Below are 26585 nucleotides of genomic sequence, written 5' to 3' on the forward strand. Positions count from 1 at the left end.
TATTTGATAAACAAACTTACATGATGTGGACTGAAGAAACTGCAATAAAGTAGACTTATATACTCCACACACTTGAAATGGTATTTAAAAGAGAAAGTTTTGCAGAGAATGTATATTACAACTGTTAATTATTTTTCACAATAACTCCAAAAGTATTTTGAGGTGCAAGAAGTTCATGTTTCTATTCTTTTCTGTTATGGTCTTTGCCTCTCTGGCACTTTCAGCAATTGAATGGCATTCTATTGGAATTTTAGCATGTGAGAATCAGAAAATTATCCTGATCATTTCAAACAACAAAGATTAACATATACAAAATAAAGAAGGTACAAATACAAAGTTTGCTTTAGTGTATCTTTAATTCTTGACAAATATATGATTTCTTTATACAGTCCATTGCACACAGCACATCAGTCATTCTGCTAACAAATCAGTATCACAGATCATCAAATCATCACAAAATATAAAAGATAAATTAATAGCGTCTTTTGAAAGTATAAAAGATAAATTAATAGCGTATTGAATTTTTCAGTCTCTTGTTTCACACAGTTTTAAAGCCAGCTCTTTTTACAAGATAAGACAAGATGTAGAAGAGAAAATAAAACATCATACAAAACTACTTAATAAAACCTTTCAGTTATTATGAAATACACAAAAAAAAAATTAAAATCAGCTTAATCAACTTTTTTTCATTCTGATTTCTCAATTGCCAATTCTTAATAATAGGCTTGGGATGGAACATGAGTAATGAGCAAATGACACATCTTTGTGTCATCGACTTAGTACACAAAATATCAGCTCAAAGAAAAATGACTGCTCATGTACCCTAAATTCAATGACTATGCCGTTTATTCTCCAGAAAGCCTTGCCATTCTCCATAGGAACACGTTAAGATAAAGAATTGTTTTAAAGCTTTCTTCTTGTAAAAAAGGCAAATGTAGTTGAAAGAAATGTGTTATCTGAATTGTGAATAACAGGTCTTGCAGTAGTTCTTAAAAAAGAAATAAATTCTAACTATTTATACATGAAGACAAACATCTTGAAGTATTATTCTCTTCCCAATACTAGAAATATCTTGTTTTAACTGCAAAAGTGATTTTAATCATATTTCAACAACAAAAAGTAACCAACCCTAGACACAATCTACATCATAGATGTGAAAATAATAGATGTTGAGCAATGGCACACAATGAATGGTATGATGTGCTTAAAACAGATGCAAAACATTGAGCTGAGGGGGTTGAAAGTCTTATGATGTGACAATCCAAAGTCTTTTATTATGTGTTGAACCTATTGATCGTACACATACTTCATTTGCAAATAAAACTTCCTCCACCAATGTAAAGAATGTTTGGGAAAGAAAGATATGGATGTCCTTGGAATTTAGAGTCTGATCTACTTGATTCTTCTGAATGAACTATTAAATGGAACAACAGGACGTGCTCTTCATATGTTGGAGTTTGCAATGACTCTAGCACTGTTGACATTAGTATCAGATATAGACAAAGACACTTGTTGTTTGTGCATTTTCCACATCTGTGTAGAAGTGAAAACAGATGTTTTCTGCTAATTTTCTCTGCAACCAATTATTTTAGGGTTGTTTAGTGCAGTTTTTGAGATTCAAGAAAAAGGACCTTAGTGATACAGAAAATATGACAAACAGGTAGGTTTCACTTTGCTTAGCCTAACAGCTAGTTATTATTGAGGCTTGCCTGCATTGTCTTGGAGCCCTCGAATTGTTAGAAACTAAGAATATGGATGCTTACTCGGTGCACATGCAGAACAATAGAACAATTCTGGAAACAAGGAAATTTGTTTACTGATGGATCATGTCACAAAAAGTGTAACAATATTTTGTAATATCTGTTCAGTTTACTATACATATTAGGCATTTTACATACTCTGCATATCACACCAATGACAAATCTTAATTCATTTTATGAAGCTTGAATCTTTGAAAACATGATTACCACTGATATTGTCAAGGTTAATGGAGCAACTAAAGCTTTCAAGAAAGGTAAACAACTTGAAAGATTGCAAGTTCAGATTCCAGTAACTATGAATCTGAGCAGGATACTATATGTATTAGCTGCTATCATTCTAAACAATTAACAATTTGAAACTAATGACACCAACATGTAAATATAGTTCTCATGTCACTTCCTCAATCCTGGGTCTTTTACCTAAAGGTTGTAATAAACCTTTCACCTAAACCTTAGACCTTTACAGTTGACGACATTGGGAATAATTATTCTGTGACAAGGAGAAACAATGTCATTACCATGATGAAATAGCATATGATGGATTGGGCATTGGAGGCTTAAAGGCGACGTGCTGCTGGCCGGCAATCAGGTTCATGTTAACATCATCTTGGTTGTGAGGTGGTAGAAACGGCCTTGCACTGAATCTAATAGATCCCTGGAGAAGATAAAATAATCAACTATTAACACTCATGAAATAGAAGGAGAAAATGAAACACGGATTGTCTGAATAGCAGGATGCTGAATTGTTTGTTTACCATTCACTTGGTAAGCTCTTCCTGGTCTCATTAAACTTCATTTCCAAATAATCAGTGTACGGAAGCAGCATTATCAACACTGGTTTACATACAACAATATAGCAGCACATTCCTGAATGATTGTACAAGCAAACCAGCAGAACAATGCAACCTAAACTTGCCTTAAAAGACCAGTGCCATGTAGTCTAACTAATAATGGTTATGATAAACTGCTCCCCTTCTCTGGCAAAGATGCCCAACCAAACTGCAGCGTTCAAAATAAAAATAGCTTCCCTCACAGGAACAGAGATTTACGGTCTACTGTTGATTGTGAGTCAGTTTAACCTACTACCTCGCTACAAAGTCTCATAAATGAACCGGTGGATCACAGAAAATAAATCACACCGAAAGATCAAACAAGGGCCAATTATATGAGAGATTTTTAGGAAGAGTATTCCGTAAACAAGACACACATTCTACCTAACAATAGAATGTCATCGCAGTTTGTCACCTCTCCAATTGGTGTGCTTACATTAAGATCCTAAAACATAGGTTGGTACTTAAAAATAAGGTAAATGATTTTGAAACAACAAGTGTGCACTTCTATGCGGATGTCTCTACATTAGCCTATTTTATACATGAGGGAGAGGGCTGATATTTTAGGTAACGATAGCAATAAAGTAGATTTAGATGTAGTAGGTTCAAGTTACTTTTCAAGAAAAGTCACCCAGGAAAGAACCTGGGCAAGAAAAACGAAGGTTATGCTGAAGTGAAGACTTATGTTTTCATGTATAGGTATACAGTATACATGAAATAGCTATACCAACATAATCAAGTCCTTAAACAATAAATATTTTTATTCAAAAATTCAAGTTGGTGGTTTAAGAGTTGGTGGTCTAAGATTACATTGGCATATGAATTGGCCTTGATGCAAATATTCTGTTTTGAATTATTTGCCCAAATTTCCAACTGTCCTATTGATACAGATCATAGATTTGAAGTAGCAACATGTTCAGTGTATGGATACAATTGCCATTAATTGAGACTGATATGTACTGTGCATGAAAACACTCAGGTTGAATTATTCAGCTAATAATAAATGAACATGAATAACTCAACAACAAATATCTCAAGTTTCACTGTACATATCAACCCAGCATGCTTTTTGTCTTGTTCTTGAGAATGAATGTAAACAGTCACAAATCACATCCTTATAATCAGCTGAAACATCATTTGATGATGTGGATTTATTGTTTACTGCATGCAGATAGTACATAAAGCACCCAGCACACAGGAATGTGGATGGGCATTTATCTATTGCTGTACACATGTAGTACATAAAGCAACAGCATACAGGGAAGTGGTTTTATATATTCCTGTACACATGTAGTACATACAGCACCAGCACACAGGGATGTGGATTTATCTACACATGTAGTACATAAAGCACCAGCACATAGGGATTTGGATTTATCTATAACTGTACACATGTAGTACATAAAGCACCAGCACACAGGGATGTGGATTTATCTATTACTGTTCACATGTAGTACATAAAGCACCAGCACACAGGGATGTGGATTTATCTATTACTGTTCACATGTAGTACATAAAGCACCACTACACAGGGATGTGGATTTATCTATTACTGTACACATGTAGTACATAAAGCACCAGCACACAGGGATGTGGATTTATCTATTACTGTTCACATGTAGTACATAAAGCACCAGCACACAGGGATGTGGATTTATCTATTACTGTTCACATGTAGTACATAAAGCACCACTACACAGGGATGTGGATTTATCTATTACTGTTCACATGTAGTACATAAAGCACCAGCACACAGGGATGTGGATTTATCTATTACTGTACACATGTAGTACATAAAGCACCACTACACAGGGATGTGGATTTATCTATTACTGTTCACATGTAGTACATAAAGCACCAGCACACAGGGATGTGGATTTATCTATTACTGTTCACATGTAGTACATAAAGCACCACTACACAGGGATGTGGATTTATCTATTACTGTTCACATGTAGTACATAAAGCACCACTACACAGGGATGTGGATTTATCTATTACTGTTCACATGTAGTACATAAAGCACCACTACACAGGGATGTGGATTTATCTATTACTGTTCACATGTAGTACATAAAGCACCAGCACACAGGGATGTGGATTTATCTATTACTGTTCACATGTAGTACATAAAGCACCACTACACAGGGATGTGGATTTATCTATTACTGTTCACATGTAGTACATAAAACACCAGCACACAGGGATGTGGATTTATCTATTACTGTACACATGTAGTACATAAAGCACCAGCACACAGGGATGTGGATTTATCTATTACTGTTCACATGTAGTACATAAAACACCAGCACACAGGGATGTGGATTTATCTATTACTGTTCACATGTAGTACATAAAGCACCAGCACACAGGGAAGTGGTTTTATATATTACTGTACACATGTAGTACATACAGCACCAGCACACAGGGATGTGGATTTATCTATTACTGTTCACATGTAGTACATAAAGCACCAGCACACAGGGATGTGGATTTATCTATTACTGTTCACATGTAGTACATAAAGCACCAGCACACAGGGATGTGGATTTATCTATTACTGTTCACATGTAGTACATAAAGCACCACTACACAGGGATGTGGATTTATCTATTACTGTTCACATGTAGTACATAAAGCACCAGCACACAGGGATGTGGATTTATCTATTACTGTTCACATGTAGTACATAAAGCACCACTACACAGGGATGTGGATTTATCTATTACTGTACACATATAGTACATAAAGCACCAGCACACAGGGATGTGGATTTATCTATTACTGTTCACATGTAGTACATAAAGCACCAGCACACAGGGATGTGGATTTATCTATTACTGTTCACATGTAGTACATAAAGCACCAGCACACAGGGATGTGGGAAATGAAAAAAAAGGTACAAGAAAGATATAAAAAGTTATAAGCTTACTTTGATTGTCAATGTAATGAAAGTTTTTAAGTGCACAAGTGATAAATGGTAGTCATATTCATACTGTCATTGAGTTCCCCACAATATAACAAAAGGGAATTGCTGCCTTATGCTCTGGCATACATTATATTAAATTATGTTTACACAGAATACATGGTATATTGGAGGATTTTAATGGCATACTGACCTGTGATGTTGAACTTGATGGCCTAGAAGAAAGCCTCAGTGGAGCACTTCCAGTGCGAGTAGCACTAATTCCATAACCAGCATACAGCTCACCTAATAGAGTCAATTAATTCATGAACAACTTGCAATTGTGAAATAATTAATGTTACTTCATCATACTGAACTTAATGCAAAATATGACAGTTCTATTGAAGAGACGATCCCATAAGTGTCTTGTCTGGATTAAGTCAGCTATTGGTATTACTTTAGTACATTCCAATTCCAAATAATTTGCTAGGAAATGGGTCTGTGTAAACTCAAGCAGGTGAATTTAGATGGCAATATCCCGTAACACTTTAAGAAACTAACAACTTGATCATTGATACTTATAGTACCTCTACTGTTAAAGTGCATTAGGTGTTAAGTAAGCAAACAAATTACATTCAAAACCTGCTATCAAATAGATGCAACAACCTTTAAGAAACTAACAACTTGATCCTTGATACGTATAGTACCTCTACTGTTAGAGTGTATAAGGTGTTCCAGTAAGCAAACAAATTACATCCAAAACCTGCTACCAAATAGATGCAACAACCTAAAATGTTTTAGGACATTTGACCAGGGTAAAGTATTTATGCTGCAAATGTGATCCTCATTTTTGGTACATTTAAGACCCTTACCAGGAGCAGCATCAGGACGTGTAATTTGTGAACGGCTTTGCCTGACAAGACTGCTGCCATCATTACCGAGTGTCTTGACTCTGGTTTCTCCGGCCCCTGGGTGTGTATCATGTTGACTATACTGACCATGAGGATGCTTTGCAGGCGCAAGAGATGGAGGGTCTTGCTTGTCTCTGTAGAATAAAGCAACATAGTCCTCATAAAACCCTTATACTGCCAAGTGAGCAACTTGATCTGACACTAATAATCTGTATTATCCATTGAACATGTATTGATGTTACCACACATGACCCAGCGTGTACATAGTACATATGAATTAAATTCAATCCAAACAGGTTACATGTATCACATGATTTAGTATGGTTTCATTATCCAAAACTTTGAAGTTAATCAAATTACAGTATTGAAATAAATTTGCATACTATATTAACTCTATGTAAATATCAGTTGCTCCAGTCTCCAATTATGTAAATGAACAGTCATTTTGAAAATAGTTGGATATGATTAAATATTTAAGGAATGTGTTGTTGTAGATTGATGCAATCAGATTGGTCTATGACAACTGAAGGTTTGCCAGCAGGTATCAGCTTCAGTTCTTTGCAACTTTTATGTAGTGTATAGTTAATGACACAGAGAAACCCTTTACTCTTGTTCCATTGTTTTGTGTTAAGACATAAATAAATTATTAGATTAACAGTTTACTACAAAGACATGTTATGCAGCTTGAAAGAGAAGAACAATAATTATAGAAATATCTTTTTGTAAAGAGAGAAAATGTATCACAAAGGACTTGGTAGCATATTTTACCTCTTCAAAACAGTAACTGGTTTGCCATCTATTTCTACTTCAAATTCAGGATGAAGATTTGTGATTCCTTCTTCTGACTCCTCCCCCTTTTCCTCCTCAACAGATTTATCATCACTTTCATCATACTTTCTTGCTGTTTTAGAAAATCTGTGAGCAGCAGTGGTCCATGCAATGGCCTGAAGAGAACAGAAAGAAACATCTCTCTTGAAGTTGTACCAATTTAACTAACATTAATTCTATTCCAGCAGCACATTCTACTCAATTTACAGCTGACAACATTATCACATTATGGAGCAATAATGGCCACCAAGGCAGTTAATGAAGAGACAATACACAAAAAAGATAATTCAAATTCAGAGACTGGCAGGTGTACGATACAAGCCTTTGTTTGAAATGCAATCCAATCAATTACAAAGTCATCAAGTTTATGATGATAAGTTGTCAGTGCAAGGAGGGGTATGCATGATAAAAAGTACAGTCAAAATACAGAATACTGAGTAATTCACAGATAGATTTAAGCAACCTTTAATATACTCATATAAATATTGAATACACATAAAACTGAAATTCTACTGAATTACTATCATGTGGACCCAGGATGTATAAAGTTTGCTTTTAACTTGTTCACATCTGTATTGCATTTACATAACATTTCTCAACTTTGTATCTTTGAAGAACTTGAAAATGAACTGTTTTGAAAGTGTCAACGTTTTGTAGATATCCGTCTTATTTGAGAACTCAATCTGTCTTTGGTAAGATTACTTCCATCTTGATAATGAAACATATGATGAGACTGTACAATGAAATGGTTTGCATCAAGGCAAACTTCATGTTGCCTTCATCTATAGAAATGATGTTGGAAGCTGCATACAATCAACTCACATGACCATTGGGCTTGCACAGTATTGTGGTACATTCTGGACCAGTGCCCCACCTATGTTGCTCCTTCCAAAGAAAATCTGTGGGAGGTTGATGTTTGGCCAGACTTGATGCACTCCAAACCTACAGAGATTAAAACAATGGACATTTCCACCATCACTTCCTACTAATTGCATGATGGTGCATCCTCGGTAGTCAAGGACACATGATAGCAGTTTCCTTTAAAAACAGTAGAAAGTGATATAACCTTTATCACCCCTACACTTAGTGTACTGGGATTACATATTGTACTCTATCAACCATTTTTGGCAAAATTGTTAGTAAAATTGCTGCCCATCCTCACAACCCTCAGTCTGACATAATGGGGATACCTTAGGGTGGCACAGTCACATGGTGTGGACTTATCATTTATGAAGTTGGGGACAAACAAGAATGTGTGTGCATGTTTGTGTGTATATGTAACCAAAACGTGTGTCACAAACGCCTAAACTGTCAGGCCGATTGATTGCACACTTGGTGGGTGTATGCAAGGGTATGGGATGTAGTTCGTTTGTGAATCATGATGTCATAGTGCCAAAGGTCAGAGGTCAAATAGACAAAAAACAGCATTTTGGCCATTATGCATGTACGGAAATGACAATATTGCCTTATGCTTCATACACAAGTTGGATATCACAGACTATATGTCTACAGTGTAGTTATTAATGCAAAAGTCTAAAGGTCATGTGATCAAAGGAGGTCAGAGGTCAAAATTTGTTATATTTGTTCTAAAAAGGGTTTTGCAAGCTACTCTTCAGTCATAAAGCTTCAAACTTGATTTGTATGTGCCTGGGCATGAGTTGTAGCAACTGCATGTCTAATGAGGTGATAGGACCAAAGGTCCGAGGTCAAAAGTCAAGTAACCAAAAAAAAGCATTATGGAGATTACACATATACCAACAAATTAATATGGCCAAAACCTTGAAACACAAGTATGATACCATAGACCACACATCTTCAGTGCATTAATTAATGCACATGACCAAAGGTGAAAAAGATTAAAACTTGTGCACGTACCAAAGTGACCTTAACTGTGTCGTTAACTTATTTCAAGTTTCAAGTTAAGGTTTTCTGGTAGCTAAAGTTGATTGCTTAACAAAATTGCTAGAAATTTAAATTTAGTAAAAATATTGTTCTTGTGGCTTCATGTAACCACAAAGCAATTAAATAGCTGAAAGTGTTGTACCATGAACAAAGCATGCGATCTGCAACTCCATGGTTTGCCTACTTGTTTATGTATTTAACAAAGCAACCTTTACTCCAGTAAAATTTGAAAGATTAGACTTTCACTTTTGTTCTAAAAGGTTGCAACAACACAAAGTCATGAAATGAAAGGTCAGGTTAAAGGAACAAATAGCCTGTTTGAGTTTGAAATGAGAGATGTTAAATGGCAGTAGCAATAACTTCAACAACATAAAGCTTTTCTGAGTTGAAATTTTGTGGCACAGCGAGCAAGTCTACGTTGCTATTCAGGATTTGGTGTTGACAGCCAGTTCACAATTGTGTATACAGGATAAACCTTTGCTGTTCATTACCCGCTTCTTAATACCTTTAAGGCAGTTGCTTGAACCAAACCTATGGATTCAAGTTGACAAAGATATTCCTAAGAACTCACAGTCATAACAGCACCAGCTCTAAATCTTGTTCTTGGCTCAAATCGATAGACAGCTACAGGATGGCCGCCGATATTCTGCTGAATCATGAAACCTCCAACATCCACATCTTTACTGGGTGAAGAGTTGAAGAGACGAACAAACTTCCCATCTTCATTAATTTCTAATATCTTAAGGTCTCCAGTGGTGCTGAAAGAAGGTGTTTATTTTGGAGTGATTAAGAGTGACTTAAGTAAATTGTACAGTAGTCATTCAATTTATAAGCAGCATGGATGAATTTCAACTTTAATAATCACGTACCTGTAAGAAACATCAACTCTATATAATTTAATACTTCTCACTTAATATTATGTCACTACTTTGAGTCACAAAGTTAAGTCCATAATATCCCTAGGAACCCTTGGGAAACAACAAAGAAACCGCTAAGAATTCTCGGTAATCCCTCACGACACAGATACTGTGACAATATCTTAGTATGAAAGAAATTATAAAATGTGAATCAAGATATTTGAGCTCAATTCAAATTCAGTCACATTACAACAGCAATGCTTACCTTGATGTGGCTGTTGTGAAGTCATGTGACATTGGTGGAGTTCTCTTAGCTGGAGCAGAGTTTGATTTTGAATAAACCTTTGTTTTAATGGTACCAGACCTGTTCATATCTTGGAAGATAGAGTCAAAATAATCCCTCCCTTGTCCCATGGTGGCTGGAACAGATGCTGGTCTGGATCCTACAAGATAGACAGTAATAACAAACCCTTTCAAGTGGATTCTACAAGGTAGACAGTAATAACAAACCATTTCAAGTGAATTCTACAAGATAGACAGTAATAACAAACCATTTCAAGTGAATTCTACAAGATAGACAGTAATAACAAACCCTTTCAAATGGATCCTACAAGATAGACAGTAATAAAAACCCCTTTCAAGTGGATCCTACAAGATAGAGTGTAATAACAAACCCTTTCGAGTGAATTCTACAAGATAGACAGTAATAACAAACCCTCTCAGATGGATTCTACAAGATAGAGTGTAATAACAAACCCTTTCAAGTGGATCCTAGAAGATAGACAGTAATAACAAACCCTTTCAAGTGAATTCTACAAGATAGACAGTAATAACAAACCCATTCAAGTGAATTCTACAAGATAGACAGTAATAACAAACCTTTTCAAGTAGATTCTACAAGATAGACAGTAATAACAAACCCTTTCAAGTGGATCATACAAGATAGACAGTAATAACAAACCCTTTCAAGTGGATCCTACAAGATAGACAGTAATAACAAACCCTTTCAAGTGAATTCTACAAGATAGACAGTAATAACAAACCCTTTCAAGTGGATCCTACAAGATAGACAGTAATAACAAACCCTTTCAAGTGAATTCTACAAGATAGACAGTAGTAACAAACCCTTTCAAGTGGATCCTACAAGATAGACAGTAATAAAAACCCCTTTCAAGTGGATCCTACAAGATAGACAGTAATAACAAACCCTTTCAAGTGGATCCTACAAGATAGACAGTAATAAAAATCCCTTTCAAGTGGATCCTACAAGATAGACAGTAATAGCAAACCATTTCAAGTAGATTCTACAAGATAGACAGTAATAAAAAACCCTTTCAAGTGGATCCTACAAGATAGACAGTAATAACAAACCCTTTCAAGTGAATTCTACAAGATAGACAGTAATAACAAACCCTTTCAAGTGGATCCTACAAGATAGACAGTAATAACAAACCCTTTCAAGTGAATTCTACAAGATAGACAGTAATAACAAACCCTTTCAAGTGGATCCTACAAGATAGACAGTAATAAAAATCCCTTTCAAGTGGATCCTACAAGATAGACAGTAATAGCAAACCATTTCAAGTCGATTCTACAAGATAGACAGTAATAACAAACCCTTTCAAGTAGATTCTACAAGATAGACAGTAATAACAAACCCTTTCAAGTGGATCCTACAAGATAGACAGTAATAAAAACCCCTTTCAAGTGGATCCTACAAGATAGACAGTAATAACAAACCCTTTCAAGTGAATTCTACAAGATAGACAGTAATAACAAACCCTTTCAAGTGGATCCTACAAGATAGACAGTAATAACAAACCCTTTCAAGTGAATTCTACAAGATAGACAGTAATAACAAACCCTTTCAAGTGGATCCTACAAGATAGACAGTAATAAAAACCCCTTTCAAGTGGATCCTACAAGATAGACAGTAATAACAAACCCTTTCAAGTGGATCCTACAAGATAGACAGTAATAAAAATCCCTTTCAAGTGGATCCTACAAGATAGACAGTAATAACAAACCATTTCAAGTAGATTCTACAAGATAGACAGTAATAACAAACCATTTCAATTGAATTCAACAACTAACGCTCATATTTATGTTTGTTTTCTACTCAGAAATAAATGTCACCTGATAGCATGTCCTTGGCTTGGTTTGCAAAGCAAGTTTTGTGTTTTTAACAATACTTGATGAGAATTGCACCATACTGTTATACTTCATCAAACCTCCCTCTGCATGGTGTACAGTTCATAGCTTTAGTTTGGTAGAATCATTATGATAGAATTATAAATATCTTACTTGTCAGAGGATTTAAAACATCTCTGTCTCTACCAGCCCTTGAGTCCACTGTTCTCGGTCTGCCTTCAGATCCAGGGAATGAAGCCAGTGGATATTTAGTTGTCGCCATGTGTCTAAACCTTTCAAGAAAGCAAACAAAATACCCATTGAATCTAGACCAAACATGCACAATCAACTTAATGACCTAGTCAACAAATGCTTAAATATTTACCCATGAAGGTATTGTGGTGAAGTTTTTTCTTTTTTAGAATTGTTTTATTTTTCTTCTGTTTTTGATAAGCTTGATTGTTTGAAAACTTACTTTTTCTCTTCTTCATCCAGCATGTTTTTCAAGCTCTCTAGCTCTGCCCTGATTGGCTGCTTAGTGCCAGTTGCTTGAGATATTTCATGCATCTTTTGAATCAAGCTATCTTGTAATAGTCTTTGATTTTCTTCCAAGGCCCTAATATGAACTGTGTTCTTCTCCCTGTCATTTCTTAAAGTGTCCATCAGGTTTGCAGTCTGTTTTTCAGCTTGATCCAACTGGAACAAAAGCAATAGTTGTTATGGTCAATACGGTGAATTTTTACTTTCATTACATTTATAGAACAGACTCAATACAAATAACTTTCTTCCTTGGAGGATGCAACAGTAACAGTAGAATGCTATTCAGGCAATATATACCTGACCAAGAAGAAACAGGAATGTACTAACTACAACAACAAATAAGAGTGAAAGGATCAATAAACGCTGCAGGAATTTCGCCCTCTGTGAAATAACTAGTCAAAACTACCTTTCCCCAAATTTCCAGGAATTTTCTAATTATTTTTTCACACCTACTGTGTTGGCAGTCATATTGTCACAAGGGCGCTTTCAAAAATGATGTCAGCGAGCAACATCGTAAGTTAAACAATTCCCTCTCTTGATATGAATTGTACTCAACAAAAAGAGCGTACTGCAATACAGTATTCTCTTAGCAGAAAAGGCTAGGGTTTATTTCTCCTTTAAAAATCATGCTCAGATGTTGATGATACACGCAGTGTCTCTCTGGGAGAGTTTCTCCAAGTCTTTAGTTACTGACTGAACTAAACTACTGACCAGTATATTTACTTGAAAGTAATGAGCTTCAAGCAGAGCATTAAAAGCAATGACTGTTGACTCCTGTATGTACAATCACACTTGGAATGCTTTCTGTTGAGATACTATTAAATGTCTACTCACATGCCCACTGACATATAACATGACACAAGAACAAAGAAAGCAGTGGGTCTCATTGAAAAATACCCCAATTGTGGTTAAGGCTTGGTGAGAATTCACAGTTTGGAAAGAGCACAATTTGCATGAGAAATAGTTCCCTTTGGTATAAATATTTCTGTTTTCCTTTTCCCTGTTATTTGATTTCACCTTTCAAAATTTAAGAGAGACAACTCTGGCATACACAACAATAGGACAAAGAAGAACATCAATTACTTGTAAAAAAAGAAACAGCTTCTAACGCAAGTATTTATTCTAAGGTCCAGGAAGGAAAATACCCAGAAACAACCATCACTGGAGTAGGAAGCTATCAAAACGTGGAGGAGGCGGGCAAGAAAACTGTTCTGGTTTTGTGTCTTCATCATTTCCATTTAAATTTTAGTTTTGAAGATGTAATGAAGGTCCAGATACAACCTTTGAAAATCCAACCATTATATCTTCAAATCTCAACTTTCTCTTTCATAGTTTTGACTAGAATTATGGTTTGATTAATTCAATGAATGCCACTTCAGACAGGTTCATTGAATGTGTGTGAAGTGCACATCTGCAACAAAGCAGGTCAGATGTACTGTATATGGTACATGACTTTAAATATTTGAGTGAAAGCAAAATAACACATACTTGTAAAGTTGTGATCCTCTGACTAAAAATGTTGCAACCAACCCCTGTGGCCCTAATTAGATGGACTGCCAGAACTGCATATTGTCATAATCATAGCAGGTCCTGCATACTAGTGTAGCGGTGCTTACTACCGTTGTAGCGGTGCATACTACCGTTGAAGCGGTGCTTTCTACCGTTGTAGCAATGCGTACTACCGTTGTAGCGGTGCATACTACCGTTGTAACAATGCGTACTACCGTTGTTGCGGTGCATACTACCGTTGAAGCGGTGCTTTCTACCGTTGTAGCGGTATGTACTACTGTTGCAGCGGTATGTACTACCGTTGTAGCGGTGCGTACTAACGTTGTAGTGGTGCGTACTACCGTTGTAGCGATGCGTACGACCCATGTAGCGGTGCGTACTACCGTTGTTGCGGTGCATACTACCGTTGTAGAGGTGTGTACTACTGTTGTAGCAGTGCGTAATACTGTTGGAGCAATGCGTACTACTGTTGTAGCGGTGCATACTACTGTTGGAGCAATGCGTACTACTGTTTTAGCGGTGCATACTACTGTTGTAGCGGTGCGTAATACCGTTGTAGCAATGGGTACTACCGTTGTAGAGGTGCGTACTACCATTGTAGCGGTGCGTACTACTGTTGTAACGGTGCTCACTACCGTTGTAGTGGTGCGTACTACCGTTATTGCGGTGCGTACTACCATTGTAGCAGTGCGTACTACTGTTGTAACGGTGCTCACTTCCTTTGAAGCGGTGCGTACTACCGTTGTAGCAATGCGTTTTTAAAGAATTATTGTAACCTACAAAATTGAGAAATATAGCACCATTGTGCATCTAGGCCTTCCTTAACTTCAAAAAAATCTCAATGGGGAGGGGGACACCCCCTCCCTTTAGAGCCCTCCCCAGGACGGGGATCACTATGTAAGTAACATATCAATGAATAATGGGCCAGTCTAGGTGAAAATGCCCAGGCTGGTTTTAAGACCCAGTCGGTCTCTGAAAGGTGGTACATACTTTGAAAGGTTATATAAAAGGATATACAATTCAATCAATCGATCAATCAATCAATCAGAGAGAATAAGATGGAGGAAGTGTCAAGGAAAATTGGGTGTCTGTGTAAAGGCTGAATTTCACATCTTTCCCATTTATAAGCAAGTACAAGGTATTATGATATGTGACATTACTATTGTAATCAAACATTGACCTACCCTGCTTTTAAGAGACTAGGTTAAATCTTCCTAATGGAAAGTGTCTTTTGTGGACTCACCTTACACTTAGTACTCGATAGCTCTTCAATCAATCTGTCAATTTCCCTCTCAAGACTTTTATTTTCATTCCCCAGCTTTTGAATATTCTCACTGTCTTTGCCCATCTGGTGCTTTAATTCTTGAAGCTTTGGAAAAATTCAAACATATGAGAATGGACGCTTTCAACATTGATCTTCAAAGAAAGATATATAGATTAACATGTAGCTTAACCATATCCGTAACTATATCTGTAACTAAGATTACCTGTACCTTAATCCTTTTAACTATCCATGGGAAAAAAAACGGTTATAAGAATAGTCCAGAGGTTGTCATGTTAATGGTACAGTAAATAACCTTCTTTCTTTCAACCGTTTAACTAAGATAATATGATTACCAACTCTCATACCGTCCAAGATATAATCTGTAAAAGGACAGCTATCGATTTCAATAATGGTCACAAACACAAGTGTATACTTTCTTCATACTGTCTGTAAAGTGAATGCAAATTTAAGCTAAATGTTTAGCAACACTTTGTGCACAACAAACCTCTCATCTGTTATTCTTGCAGACTACATAGTGTTATCTATCTAATGAGACTCTGTATCTGCCAAGGAATGTTAAGTTATTGTGCTATATATTATCCTTTATTACTCTTACTTTTCTCTATACACCTAAGTTATCTCTTTCTGAGATTCATTTTACTATGCCCTTTCTTTGCAACAGTTCTTGGCCTCTCCTTAGCAACTGCATACAATTGAGTGGCAGTTAAATCCATATATTATTGCCATTTGATTACATATATTTACATTCTTATGGTAAGTGGATTCTGTCTCATCTTTAAAGTTTTGTAGGTCTCTTTCTGCTGCTTGTCTCATATTTTCCAGCGCCTCGTGAAGGGTGTTGTCTGGTCGGGCTAATTCCCTGACTTTAGTCTCTAACTGAAGAATCCTGTTAGCATCATCATCAAGGCGTAGCTGCTGCTCCTTGGATTCCTGCAAGAAATGTAAATATGAATATCTGGATGGTCAAATCATGAAGGAGTGAAATAAATGCAACCACTGTATATTACAGAACCCCAACATCAATATTACATTGGATATACAACCAACAAAGATACAGTATACATCATTAAGAATAAGATGCTAGAATGCTTCAACAACTTTCGCTTGAGTTAATATTTAGCTTTAAAATAGAAAAGCTCAATTAATGAAAATGACAGTTTATGCAATACTTAGGCATTTGAATTTAACTTGGTACAAAACCCATACAGTCAATAACGATGGTAAACTTTAAAAAAGCTGAAATACAATCATGAAAAAGTAGAAGAGATCCCTTGTTTCTCAATCCACACTAGATACAGACAAGTATTAATACTCTGCTAATGAAATGAAATGCTGATAATCTGGGCTCATAACACTACAAATTAGATTGAAATAATATACATGTAGAGGAAGCAGAACCATACATGAGTGTCTTACCTTTCAAGATTCCTACATCCACCTCTTTATGATAATCAACATTATGTGACCAAGACTTATAAAATTGTGTAAGGTCAGATTTATTGTTTTGATAGACAGACAGAAATCATAGAGCAGTTTAACATGAACTACGACAGAAACTCAACCAGCGACTAAAATGTAGCTCCATAAATCAATAAATTTAGCAGGACTGCATAGACAAATACGTCTTTTGTTTACTAATTAAAGGGCAACTTAGAGGATAAATTACACTTTACCTCTTGCTGTAACCGGCTGTCAAATTCCTGCTTTCTCTCCAAGGCTCTGTGCTTGTCCTCTGCCTGCTGCCTGCCAACTATTTCCCTGTCTAACCTATAGGAAACAGAGAAAATAATTGAATTCATCACTAACAGGGAATCCTCAGTAGAGATCATTGTATGCCAATGTTAGGTCCCAATGGAGGAAGATTACATCCACTAGTAGATTAATGTTTCAAACAAAGAGGTTACAGGAAGATTTAACTCATTGGTGTTAACTTAACATTCCAATAAAACTACAATAATGAAAACCCTCATTTTCAGTAATTATACTGAACTGTGAACAACCATATTTCCAAGTGTTGAATAGGTCAAAGACACAATCCTTTAAAACAAGTCTTTTCATTTTGATATGGAAGGCAGTTGTTTGACAAAGCTAAACAGCAATATATATACATGTGAGAAAAGCCACAAAAGCTGTTTCATACAATTCAGGACACATGGTTATCCAACCTTTGGGTTTGGCTATTTTTAATATTTTTGTTGTTGATTGATTGATATGAAGATAAAATGGTGAGTCTACTTTACTTATAACAGATCAGACAAATCACTTAACGAGTGAGTTCACATAGCCAATAAATAAAATCCAAGCTATACCACAGTGACATACACAAGATCAAAAATTTAGCAGGTATTGGCTGATGTGTCTGCAGTGTTTAGTGTAAACCAAATGTATCCTAGGCACTCCTAAGTTTCCAGAGCTTGCAAACATGGATAAAGAAATAACCTCAGATATTCTTATTTTCTCCACAAATAGCAAGCAAATCGGTAATTTATCCCCAAAGATAATCATTTAGATATTCATATCCAAACTTGAGCTTGTGCACAATGCACTTTTCAAATTTAACAGGAAAATGGCCACATAGTAGGCAGAGCTTGCCTTGGAGAACATGTTACTACTAAACAGCATTCGATTTAGTGCCTTTCTTTGCATAGCAAAAAATGCTATACATAATTGGTTTTGCATAGCAATTGACCAAATTTGTTACACACGTACCCACGTAGCTAGTTGTCCAGAGATCTGGTCCGAATAAAATGCAAATATGAATGAATCATATTGCAGCTTGCAGTTTGTGTTCTTGTCAAAATATTTGCAAAGAATATTGCCTGCAGATCCTCACTTCACGTGAACTTTTTGTTCACTCATTTGCAATTACTGAACAATGTGGCAAATATACTGCATCACATTTTTACGATATACATTTTGGGATGCGATACCAGCTAAATCAAACACTGCTATACTACTGTAAATATCTGTGAGTTTGATATTATAAGATACTTTGATAAGAAAGAGAAGTAACCACATCTATAAGTTACCAAGCATGGATACACTCACCTAGTATAATTAGTTTAGTGTATGTTTCATGTTGAGAATGTTTATCAGTCCGCTTATTGGAAATTAAGAAACATTGGTCTAATGAGGAAGTACCTTCATGTATTTGTTACTTCAAAATTGGATTGCTTGAATCTCTTTTATTTGGACTTTCTGAGTTCCAAATTCAGAAACTTCAAAAGATTAAAAACACTGCAGCACAAATGGTCACTGAAGAATATGTGAGGACACGCAGGTAATAAATAGGCAGGAGAGAGTGCTAATTTCTACCACCGCTTGTTCCGGTGGCTGAGGGGTATATTACTTCTTCTCCCACATAGCATGTTCAAGATTATTTTAAATGACTACATAAACAACAAAAAGGACGGTACAGCACCTTCAGGTGGTTTCCTCAATTACATCTTAAAAACAGCATCTTCGGCAATAAACTCTACATTTGAAACAGAGCATTAAAATGTCTCGTGTACGTATAAATTTTAATGTATCAAGGTACAGCGACGAACGCCAAAAGGGACAAATGAACAACCAACACATGGCTACCTGTGCGATGCACTACACATATCACCCCACTTCTAAAGGATCTTCACTGGCTCCCTATTGACTTTCCAGTAAAGTTTTAAATACTCCTACTTGCATTTCATGCTCATGATTTACAACAGCCTGTGTATTGCCCTAACCTTCTATCATCTTACCTTCCTGTATGCACATTACGTTGGACAAGCAAATCATACCTCTGTGTACCTAAACCTCGTGTAGAGGCTTATGGATTCAGAGGTTTGACTTACTCTGCCGCAAGTCTTTGGAATCAGTTACCAGACAATCTTCCAACTTGTTCTCATGTATCTACTTTTAAGAGTTACTGAAAACTCATTATTTCTGTTGTGCATTTCAGTGTTGATGCTTTTCACTTTGTGAAGTGCCAAGGGCAGTTACTCGTTTCCTAGATGGGCACTGTATAAATCTACATTATTATTATTATTATAATAACATTTTTAATATCTTAAAGTATTTGCACTGACTTTCTCTGCATGTCCTCATTTTGCCGAGTGAGTGCACTAACATCATCCTCTAGATCGTGTGCTCTCTTCATAAGTTCCCCACACTTTGATTTCAGTTGCTGACAGTCCATGTCCTTCTGAGCAGATAGTTTGTGTGCATCATCAACCTCCGATTGTAAAGCTCTGTTTCGCTGGGTCTCTACTGCTAATCTAAACCAAGAAAGGTGATATCAATTTGATTCTTTCAGGTGAGAAATTAAATCAAATTCTGCAATGACAAAACTGAGCCAACTACAACTTCTTAACCTAAAACGAAAACATTTAGTGGTTCCGATGCCCAAACATATTCATACTGTGGTAAGCCATACATGTTAATATTCATGAACTTTTGCACACCAATATGAAGACAATTATCTGTTGACTAATGGAGCAATTTTAAAACAGAAAGGTATCAGGAATCAGTTATCATGTTGACAAAGTCTATTTAGTGATATCGCATAAAAAAAAAAGACATGATTGAATATTAATGAGGTCAAATTTTATGATCTCATAAGCATGTATCTATATACTTACAACGTATTATCCAAGTTCATGTATACATTTAAATAGACATACTATTTCTGAGGTATCTTATTAAGAATTTTATGTTCACTGTTCAATATTCATGACATGCACAAAAAAAAACATGATTGATTGTATGAATGTAGTGTGACAAACCTAATAAGCCAATAATGAAAACCTTGGAACATTTGGTTCTTGTCTTGTATTTGAAAGCCAATTTTTGCAATTAGATGAATATTGTTGACATAAAGTTGGAGACGTTATGAAATGTGCTTCTTATGTACCAACATCACTATACCAGTATGAACCAAATTGTACGTTAATCCCCGCCAATTTATTAATATTAATGGCATTAACCAAAAGAATCTCCATCCCTTGTCCACTAATCTCCTTACATCTATCTCTTTGTGTTCACCATGCTCATTAACTTGTATGTATTTTGTGCGTGTTTTGTCCCTCCTGTTACTGTTACTTGTCATTTATCCTCTGAAGAAGATCCTGCTAGGATCGAAACGTTAGGCCAACTTACTTTTACACAAGAAATAAACTAAATCAGATATACAGTTGCAGAGATATTGACATTTAAAACTTTTATGGTTAGTCCTACCCACTCATCAATATTCATGAGATGGGAACCAAACAAAAGGGCACTTCTACTCATTGTAGGGCATCTGCCTATCAAGTATAACATGATTTAACTTGTGTTTGTTGGGACATGGTGTTTACAAGAAGTTTTTGATGATTTCCCATTAAGCCCTCCATGAATATTAATGACGTAACATTGTTGTTGCAAAGAACATGTAGGCCTACATGAACTAAATTGGACATACGGTTGAAAGAGATATTGACATTTTAGGATTTTTATGTAAAGCCTGACCCATTAATTAATATTCATGACATGGGGACCAAACACAATAGGGCACATCTACACATCATGGGGCAACTTCCTATCAAGTATGACATTGATTCAACTTGTAGTTGTTGAGATATCGTGTTTACAAGCTAGCCATGACATATACACACATACACGCCAGCACGATTGCAAAGGTTACTGAGCCTTCCGCATTGTAACCAAACTGATAGTCCACTTTAAGACAATTTCCTTTGACTGATGAATGATCAAGCATATTCTAAGATTTGTAGTGAAATTTGCAGGTGTCAGTTTTTAGATAACATCATTTGACACTGACATGTTTCATACAAGGTGAGTTGTCATAGATACCAAATGACAAAGTTGTTTTGTTTTTCTTCAAAATTTACATTTTCTAGTTCAAAACTGGGATGTGTCTCATTATGAATGCACTAGTCAGTGGGATGAATATTGTTCACTTTAGCACCCAAGGTTAAACATCAAAGTGAAAAACAAAGCTAAACAAAAGTTTTGGTAGTGTTCAACAATGATATCAAACCTGTTTGCTTAAAAAGTACAAACTGCAAAGTCTATTTCTACTATCAACATTCAATATTCTGATGTATCTATCTCCCAACATCGCACTGTAATAGTTGCCAGAAAAAACTGTCTGCTTGGTCCAGTTTGCTACATGTATGTAATTTTGATATTACATAATTTGCATAGATTGGTCATTCTCACCTGTCTTGAAAGTCATTTGCTAATTGGTTGTTTCTGTGTGCTTGAGTTTCAGCTTGAGTTCTTGCAGCACGCTCATCCTGAAGTTGTCCTCGTGTGTTTGTAAGCTCCTTTTCATAAATGGACTTTACTTTATTCCCTTCATCCTCCAGTAACCGAATGGAATTCAACAATGCAGAAGAGTCAACCTGTGGAGAAATGTAATTAGTTTATCAACAGAAGTCTGCAGTTAAATCTGGTTAACATTATAAGTGTCTTGTAAATATGTTTTGTTTCAGTAATTAAATTGCATTATTGCACTCAATTACAAAACAAGTGGATGAAGCACAAAGTGCTTACCATACTATACGACCAGTAACGTTAACAATATTGTGTTAATATACTCAGTAGTTTCTCCTATTACTCTCCCTTCAAACATCAGTTCTTAAATTAGTCTTTTGCTTTGTCACATTTCACACTGTACAATGATAGTATTAATGTAATAATATTAACATTTCTGAAAAGGTTAAGTTATTCCTCTCAAATTTGCTTCCAGACGACAAGGATGGTCATATTAACTAGTAAGATTCTTCAGTGATAATTAAGTTCAAGGTATGGTTTCAAGTACTTGTTTCTTTCAGCTAACATGCTTAACACCTGCTTCTGTGTATCTCACGTAAGACATTAAGACAGTTAACATTTATCAGTTGATAGCGATGCTTAAACATGAGTAATACTTTCCACCAATCAGTAATTACTGTACCTGATTGGAGTCTTCTCTAAGCTTTTTCACTTTTCCGATGTAGTTCTGCATGCGATTTGTCAGGCTTTGCAAATCTGCCTTCTCTTGATCCCTGGAAGAAGGCACCGACATTGGATAATATCCACTCATTGTGAAGACTGTTGAAAAGTCTGTTATACTGTATATTAGAAAAACAATACATATTAGTTAGCTTGAAATGACATCTTGATATTGTCTGAAAATTGTCAGGTACATGACCTATTCACTTTAAAGTAAATACACCCTTTAAGTCCTAGATGGGTGACACTATCTAAAAGGCCACATTAACATATTTGAAAGAAAAGTTCTTGCAATACTTACTCATTATCCTTAGTTCAGTTTGTTGGTTAAATCTTTCTTTCATCATGCCTAGTATAATGTAAAACTATCTTCATCTAGGTGAAAATGTAAAAAGTTCCTGAAATTTTCCAGAAATTTGTAAATTGTATTTGCATACGTAGCAGTATTGTTACAAGGATTTTAAAAGTTGCATCAGCATGAGTCAATGTCTTCAAACTTGTTTGCGTCTGCTCAGAAAAACTTGTGTCCCTCCAGTCCTCCATGAAGTCCCTTACATACAGTAGCATCTGTGAAAAGTGTTGTTTGTCAACACCTAATACCATAATATTTATGCCCTAGGTACATGTACTGGCAGCTATTAACCAACAACTGTACACCTAGTTGGTTACAATCCGACTTAACATTGCAGAGCTATTACAACGTAAAGATTTTTGTTTGATCCCATAACCTCATTAATATTCATAAAGTCCACACCAAAAACGATAGGGCACACTTTCTCACTTTAAAACATTTACATAGCAAGTGTGACAAATATCCTATCACTACATTGTTGAGTCATCATAGGGCCTGTTTGCAAGTTTACTGGTATATCAGGAATGAGAATGTAACTTGTTGTTGATCATTATGAATCCATGCATTCATTAGTAGATTAGTACATCATAATAGTGAATACTAGGTTCCTATACTCTAAAGGTACACACTTACATCAAACATAGCCAAATTCTGGAATAGGACCTAATATTATAAAAGGTTACAGTTGGCCAGTTTTGACCACATTTGGAGATGCTAACATCATTTGAAAATGGCAAAGTAGTGATTCAAGTGGTGTTATTCTTTGATGAAGACTGTGTAGTAGCATGGTCACTTCGAAGTTCGGACACCTAAGCCTTAAAACACCCCAAAACTAAATCTTCTGGTATAAATCGCATGAAAATATACTTCATATGGTGGGAGAAATTTGTTTTAGTACGATACATGGTCAAACTTTCTTTCTTGCAAACTGTTTTCACGTTGTATTCCAAGAAGATTCTTCGTGATTGTGGAACTGGTATTTCTTTGCTAGAGTATTGCGAAGTTCAGACACCCAACCTACAGTGTGGCGCTGTTGATAAAATTGGTGGTGAAGTTGCTCTTTCAGTAATTATAACAGACTTCATAGATCTCCGTCATTTTATTGACAAATATGTAAGTACTTTCTTGCACCCGGGTCATTTTGGAGAGAAAATAACTGTAGCTTCGTACTTTTTGGTGAAATTTGGCTCTTCCTGTAGGTTTTCATGGTGAAATCGTGTATTTCTTAGGGTGTCCGAACTTCGGAGTGTTCCGAACTTCGCAATACTGACTATATATGTAAGCCTATGTATCTTATTGACATTGAAAACTTCGTGCGGCGTTTTATAACTATGCTACAGATTAAGCCTAAAGTTACAGCGTCTGTAGCTATAGGCCCTAACCGTACTGCTGCAACTTCCAAGTTAGGCTAGGCCTACGTTTCAAGGCTAGGGGCGCTAGGCACACCAATTGAGCCATACAAAGCGTCGCAACTCGTATTGACCCGCCGATGGATGCATTTGTCTAGACCTAGGCCAGCTTACCAAACGCCGTGATAAACGAGGGGAAATGCATTAAAACGTGCATTATCGGTACAGCCGGAGCACATGTAGCTTACAACTTACCCTGCCTTAGTTATTTTACTAAACTGCTTACTGCACTTACTTGTAACGACGAAGGAGATACTTCAGGACCCCAATATAACGTTACCTAGTGTAAAAGGCTTGGTGCCGGTGGTAAAAACTTGATCATCGTTTGTACGTATCCATAGCAAACTGTCAAAGGTCATTCTATAATCCGATGCCGCAGTTGTATGGGCGGCCATATGTGTCACAATCCGCGCAACACAAAAGTTAAAAGAAGTTGGAAATTAACTAAGCCATAAGCACTGCGCAGGAACGTTTCCGGTGCCATCTTTATCTAGCCTTACTTGTAAACAACATAATTTTTGGGCTTAAGTTCCCGGGAACACTTCCTACAAAGCTTTAAGATCTGCAAATGATTGAAAACTTTGAGAAACTTGAGAAAACATGCGAATAGACCACCACTTCAAAATTATCAATGAGTGAAATCTTCAACACAGTTTTACCCATTAAAAAAACATTGACTATTGACCTCGTAGATCACAGAAATACACAGGTTAGGGAACTATCAGAATAAAAAAGTCCTTACCATTATAAGTTGACATTTTAGCGGAAAAGGTTCCTATAAATTACTTACTAAGTTGTGTCATCTCGACAATTCAACCGCTTTCTGAAAAGTGATTATATGACGACCTATCACATCTTGTCATTTCAACAAATTTCGGAACAATGGTAAATTGTTGACCTCTTTGCAAGAGTACAATTTGATTATGTTTTGAAAACTAGTTGAAATGACAACATATTAACGGCACATCTCGTCATTCGAACAATTTTCGGCGTAATGATTGACTTCTTCCTTACCCAGCAAGCAAGTCACCGGCAGAAGGGCGGATATCGACATTAGCGAGCCACCATCTTACCACCGTCAGCGGTTATAAGATGGCACGTTGCCGTATAGCGGCTTGCTACCAATGGTTCGCCGGCGGTTAGTAGGCTTCATGCCACCGTCGGCATCAGGCTTACTGTTTGGCCTTTCCCGATAATAACGGAGGTTACACTCGTTAATACTCTCATTCATTAGAAAGGCAACTGATGACTTATATTGCAGACAATACACCCTTTCACTTTTCCACTGTTCCACCTTCATAAACGACCCCCCCCCCCCCTCTCTCTCTCTCTCACACCTTCGCAACAGGATCACAGGCATTGGGCCAGATATTTTCTATCCACTTAGCAGACTGTAACAATATAGATAGCACACTCGTGAAATACCCTTGATATCATCACTTATTATTGCACAACTGCTAGATAACAAAATCGAAACTTCAAAACGGAAGTTTTCAAAAAGGAAGTCCGATAATATTAATAACAAGTTATGAATGATTTACTGATATATTTTAAAACTTCCCTTGTCCCCCCCCCCCTCCACTGCTCTATCTCTATATGTTTTAATATACTGTCACGCACGCTAAATTTGCGTCTTTGTCTGACAGTGTATTTCCTCTAAGGTGGTGCTCAACATATTCTCGCAAAGTTCAGGTAAAAATCATTAAGGGCGGCAGATGAGGGATCAATCTGGGTGAATATAAATAAATAGGGGTTGCGTGTGGGACATGTGCCTTTGAATTAAAGACAAATACGAAGTTACCTCAAAATCTGGGGGGAAAATCCCCTAAGAATCCCCCCCCCCCCAAAAAAAAAGGTTTAAAATTATGTGTAAATATAGTCGCTCATGATTGGTCGGAATAGTTAAGTCATCACCATAGAAACCTTCACTTCTAGGTTACCAAAATGTCTGCATCCATTCATTGCAACGAAGATATACTCGCCCTACATGCAGGGGCGGATCCAGGATTTTGAGAAAGGGGGGGCCGACATCCAGATGGTAGCACTTTAGTGATCTGCGTCCTGGGGGAGGGGTCTAGGGGGAGGGGTTGTCCCCCTCCCCCTTGGAAATTTTTGGTTAATTGTGAGTGCTTAGATGCAAAATGGTGAAACATTTCGCCAAAAACTAGAAAAACCAGATACGTTGCAGACACGCTTTTTTGTGCACATAGTTTTTCTCGATAGACACATATTTAACAACGCTCAACAGTGCATGTACAATGGATACACTATTGTTGCGTCGATTCGTTTTTTCTTTTGCGCGAAAATTATGACACCAGATTCACCCCAAGAAAAAACATAAAACAAGATATATTCAATGAGATAATTATGATATACTTATTAATGAAAGGGGGTG

The 26585-nt window shown here is 36.4% G+C and overlaps 2 protein-coding genes across 4 annotated transcripts in view; one reads left to right on the forward strand and one right to left on the reverse strand.

Annotated features, from left to right (window-relative positions):
* Positions 1-26585, forward strand: part of LOC139970053 (uncharacterized) — a 491924-nt gene that overhangs the window by 385881 nt on the left and 79458 nt on the right. The window lies entirely within an intron of this gene.
* LOC139970034 (lamin-A-like) lies at positions 312-24564 on the reverse strand. Of its 3 annotated transcripts, none has more exons than XM_071975607.1 (16): positions 24426-24564; positions 22392-22548; positions 21653-21837; positions 19522-19710; positions 17131-17224; positions 16202-16387; positions 15416-15541; positions 12599-12819; positions 12298-12416; positions 10259-10436; positions 9708-9894; positions 8057-8176; positions 7175-7350; positions 6368-6540; positions 5710-5801; positions 312-2415 (listed from the first exon to the last, which is right to left on the reverse strand). In XM_071975607.1, exons 2-16 carry the CDS (start codon positions 22518-22520, stop codon positions 2275-2277), a joined length of 2316 nt encoding a protein of 771 aa, XP_071831708.1. In that variant the 5' UTR covers positions 22521-22548; positions 24426-24564; the 3' UTR covers positions 312-2274. The 3 variants fall into 3 exon arrangements, with proteins under 3 accessions (XP_071831708.1, XP_071831710.1, XP_071831709.1); XM_071975609.1 differs by having other exon boundaries at positions 22392-22540; positions 24426-24530; XM_071975608.1 differs by having other exon boundaries at positions 24386-24437.

The sequence above is a fragment of the Apostichopus japonicus genome, chromosome 7 (assembly GCF_037975245.1).
Source record: "Apostichopus japonicus isolate 1M-3 chromosome 7, ASM3797524v1, whole genome shotgun sequence".
Taxonomy (NCBI): Eukaryota; Metazoa; Echinodermata; class Holothuroidea; order Aspidochirotida; family Stichopodidae; genus Apostichopus; species Apostichopus japonicus.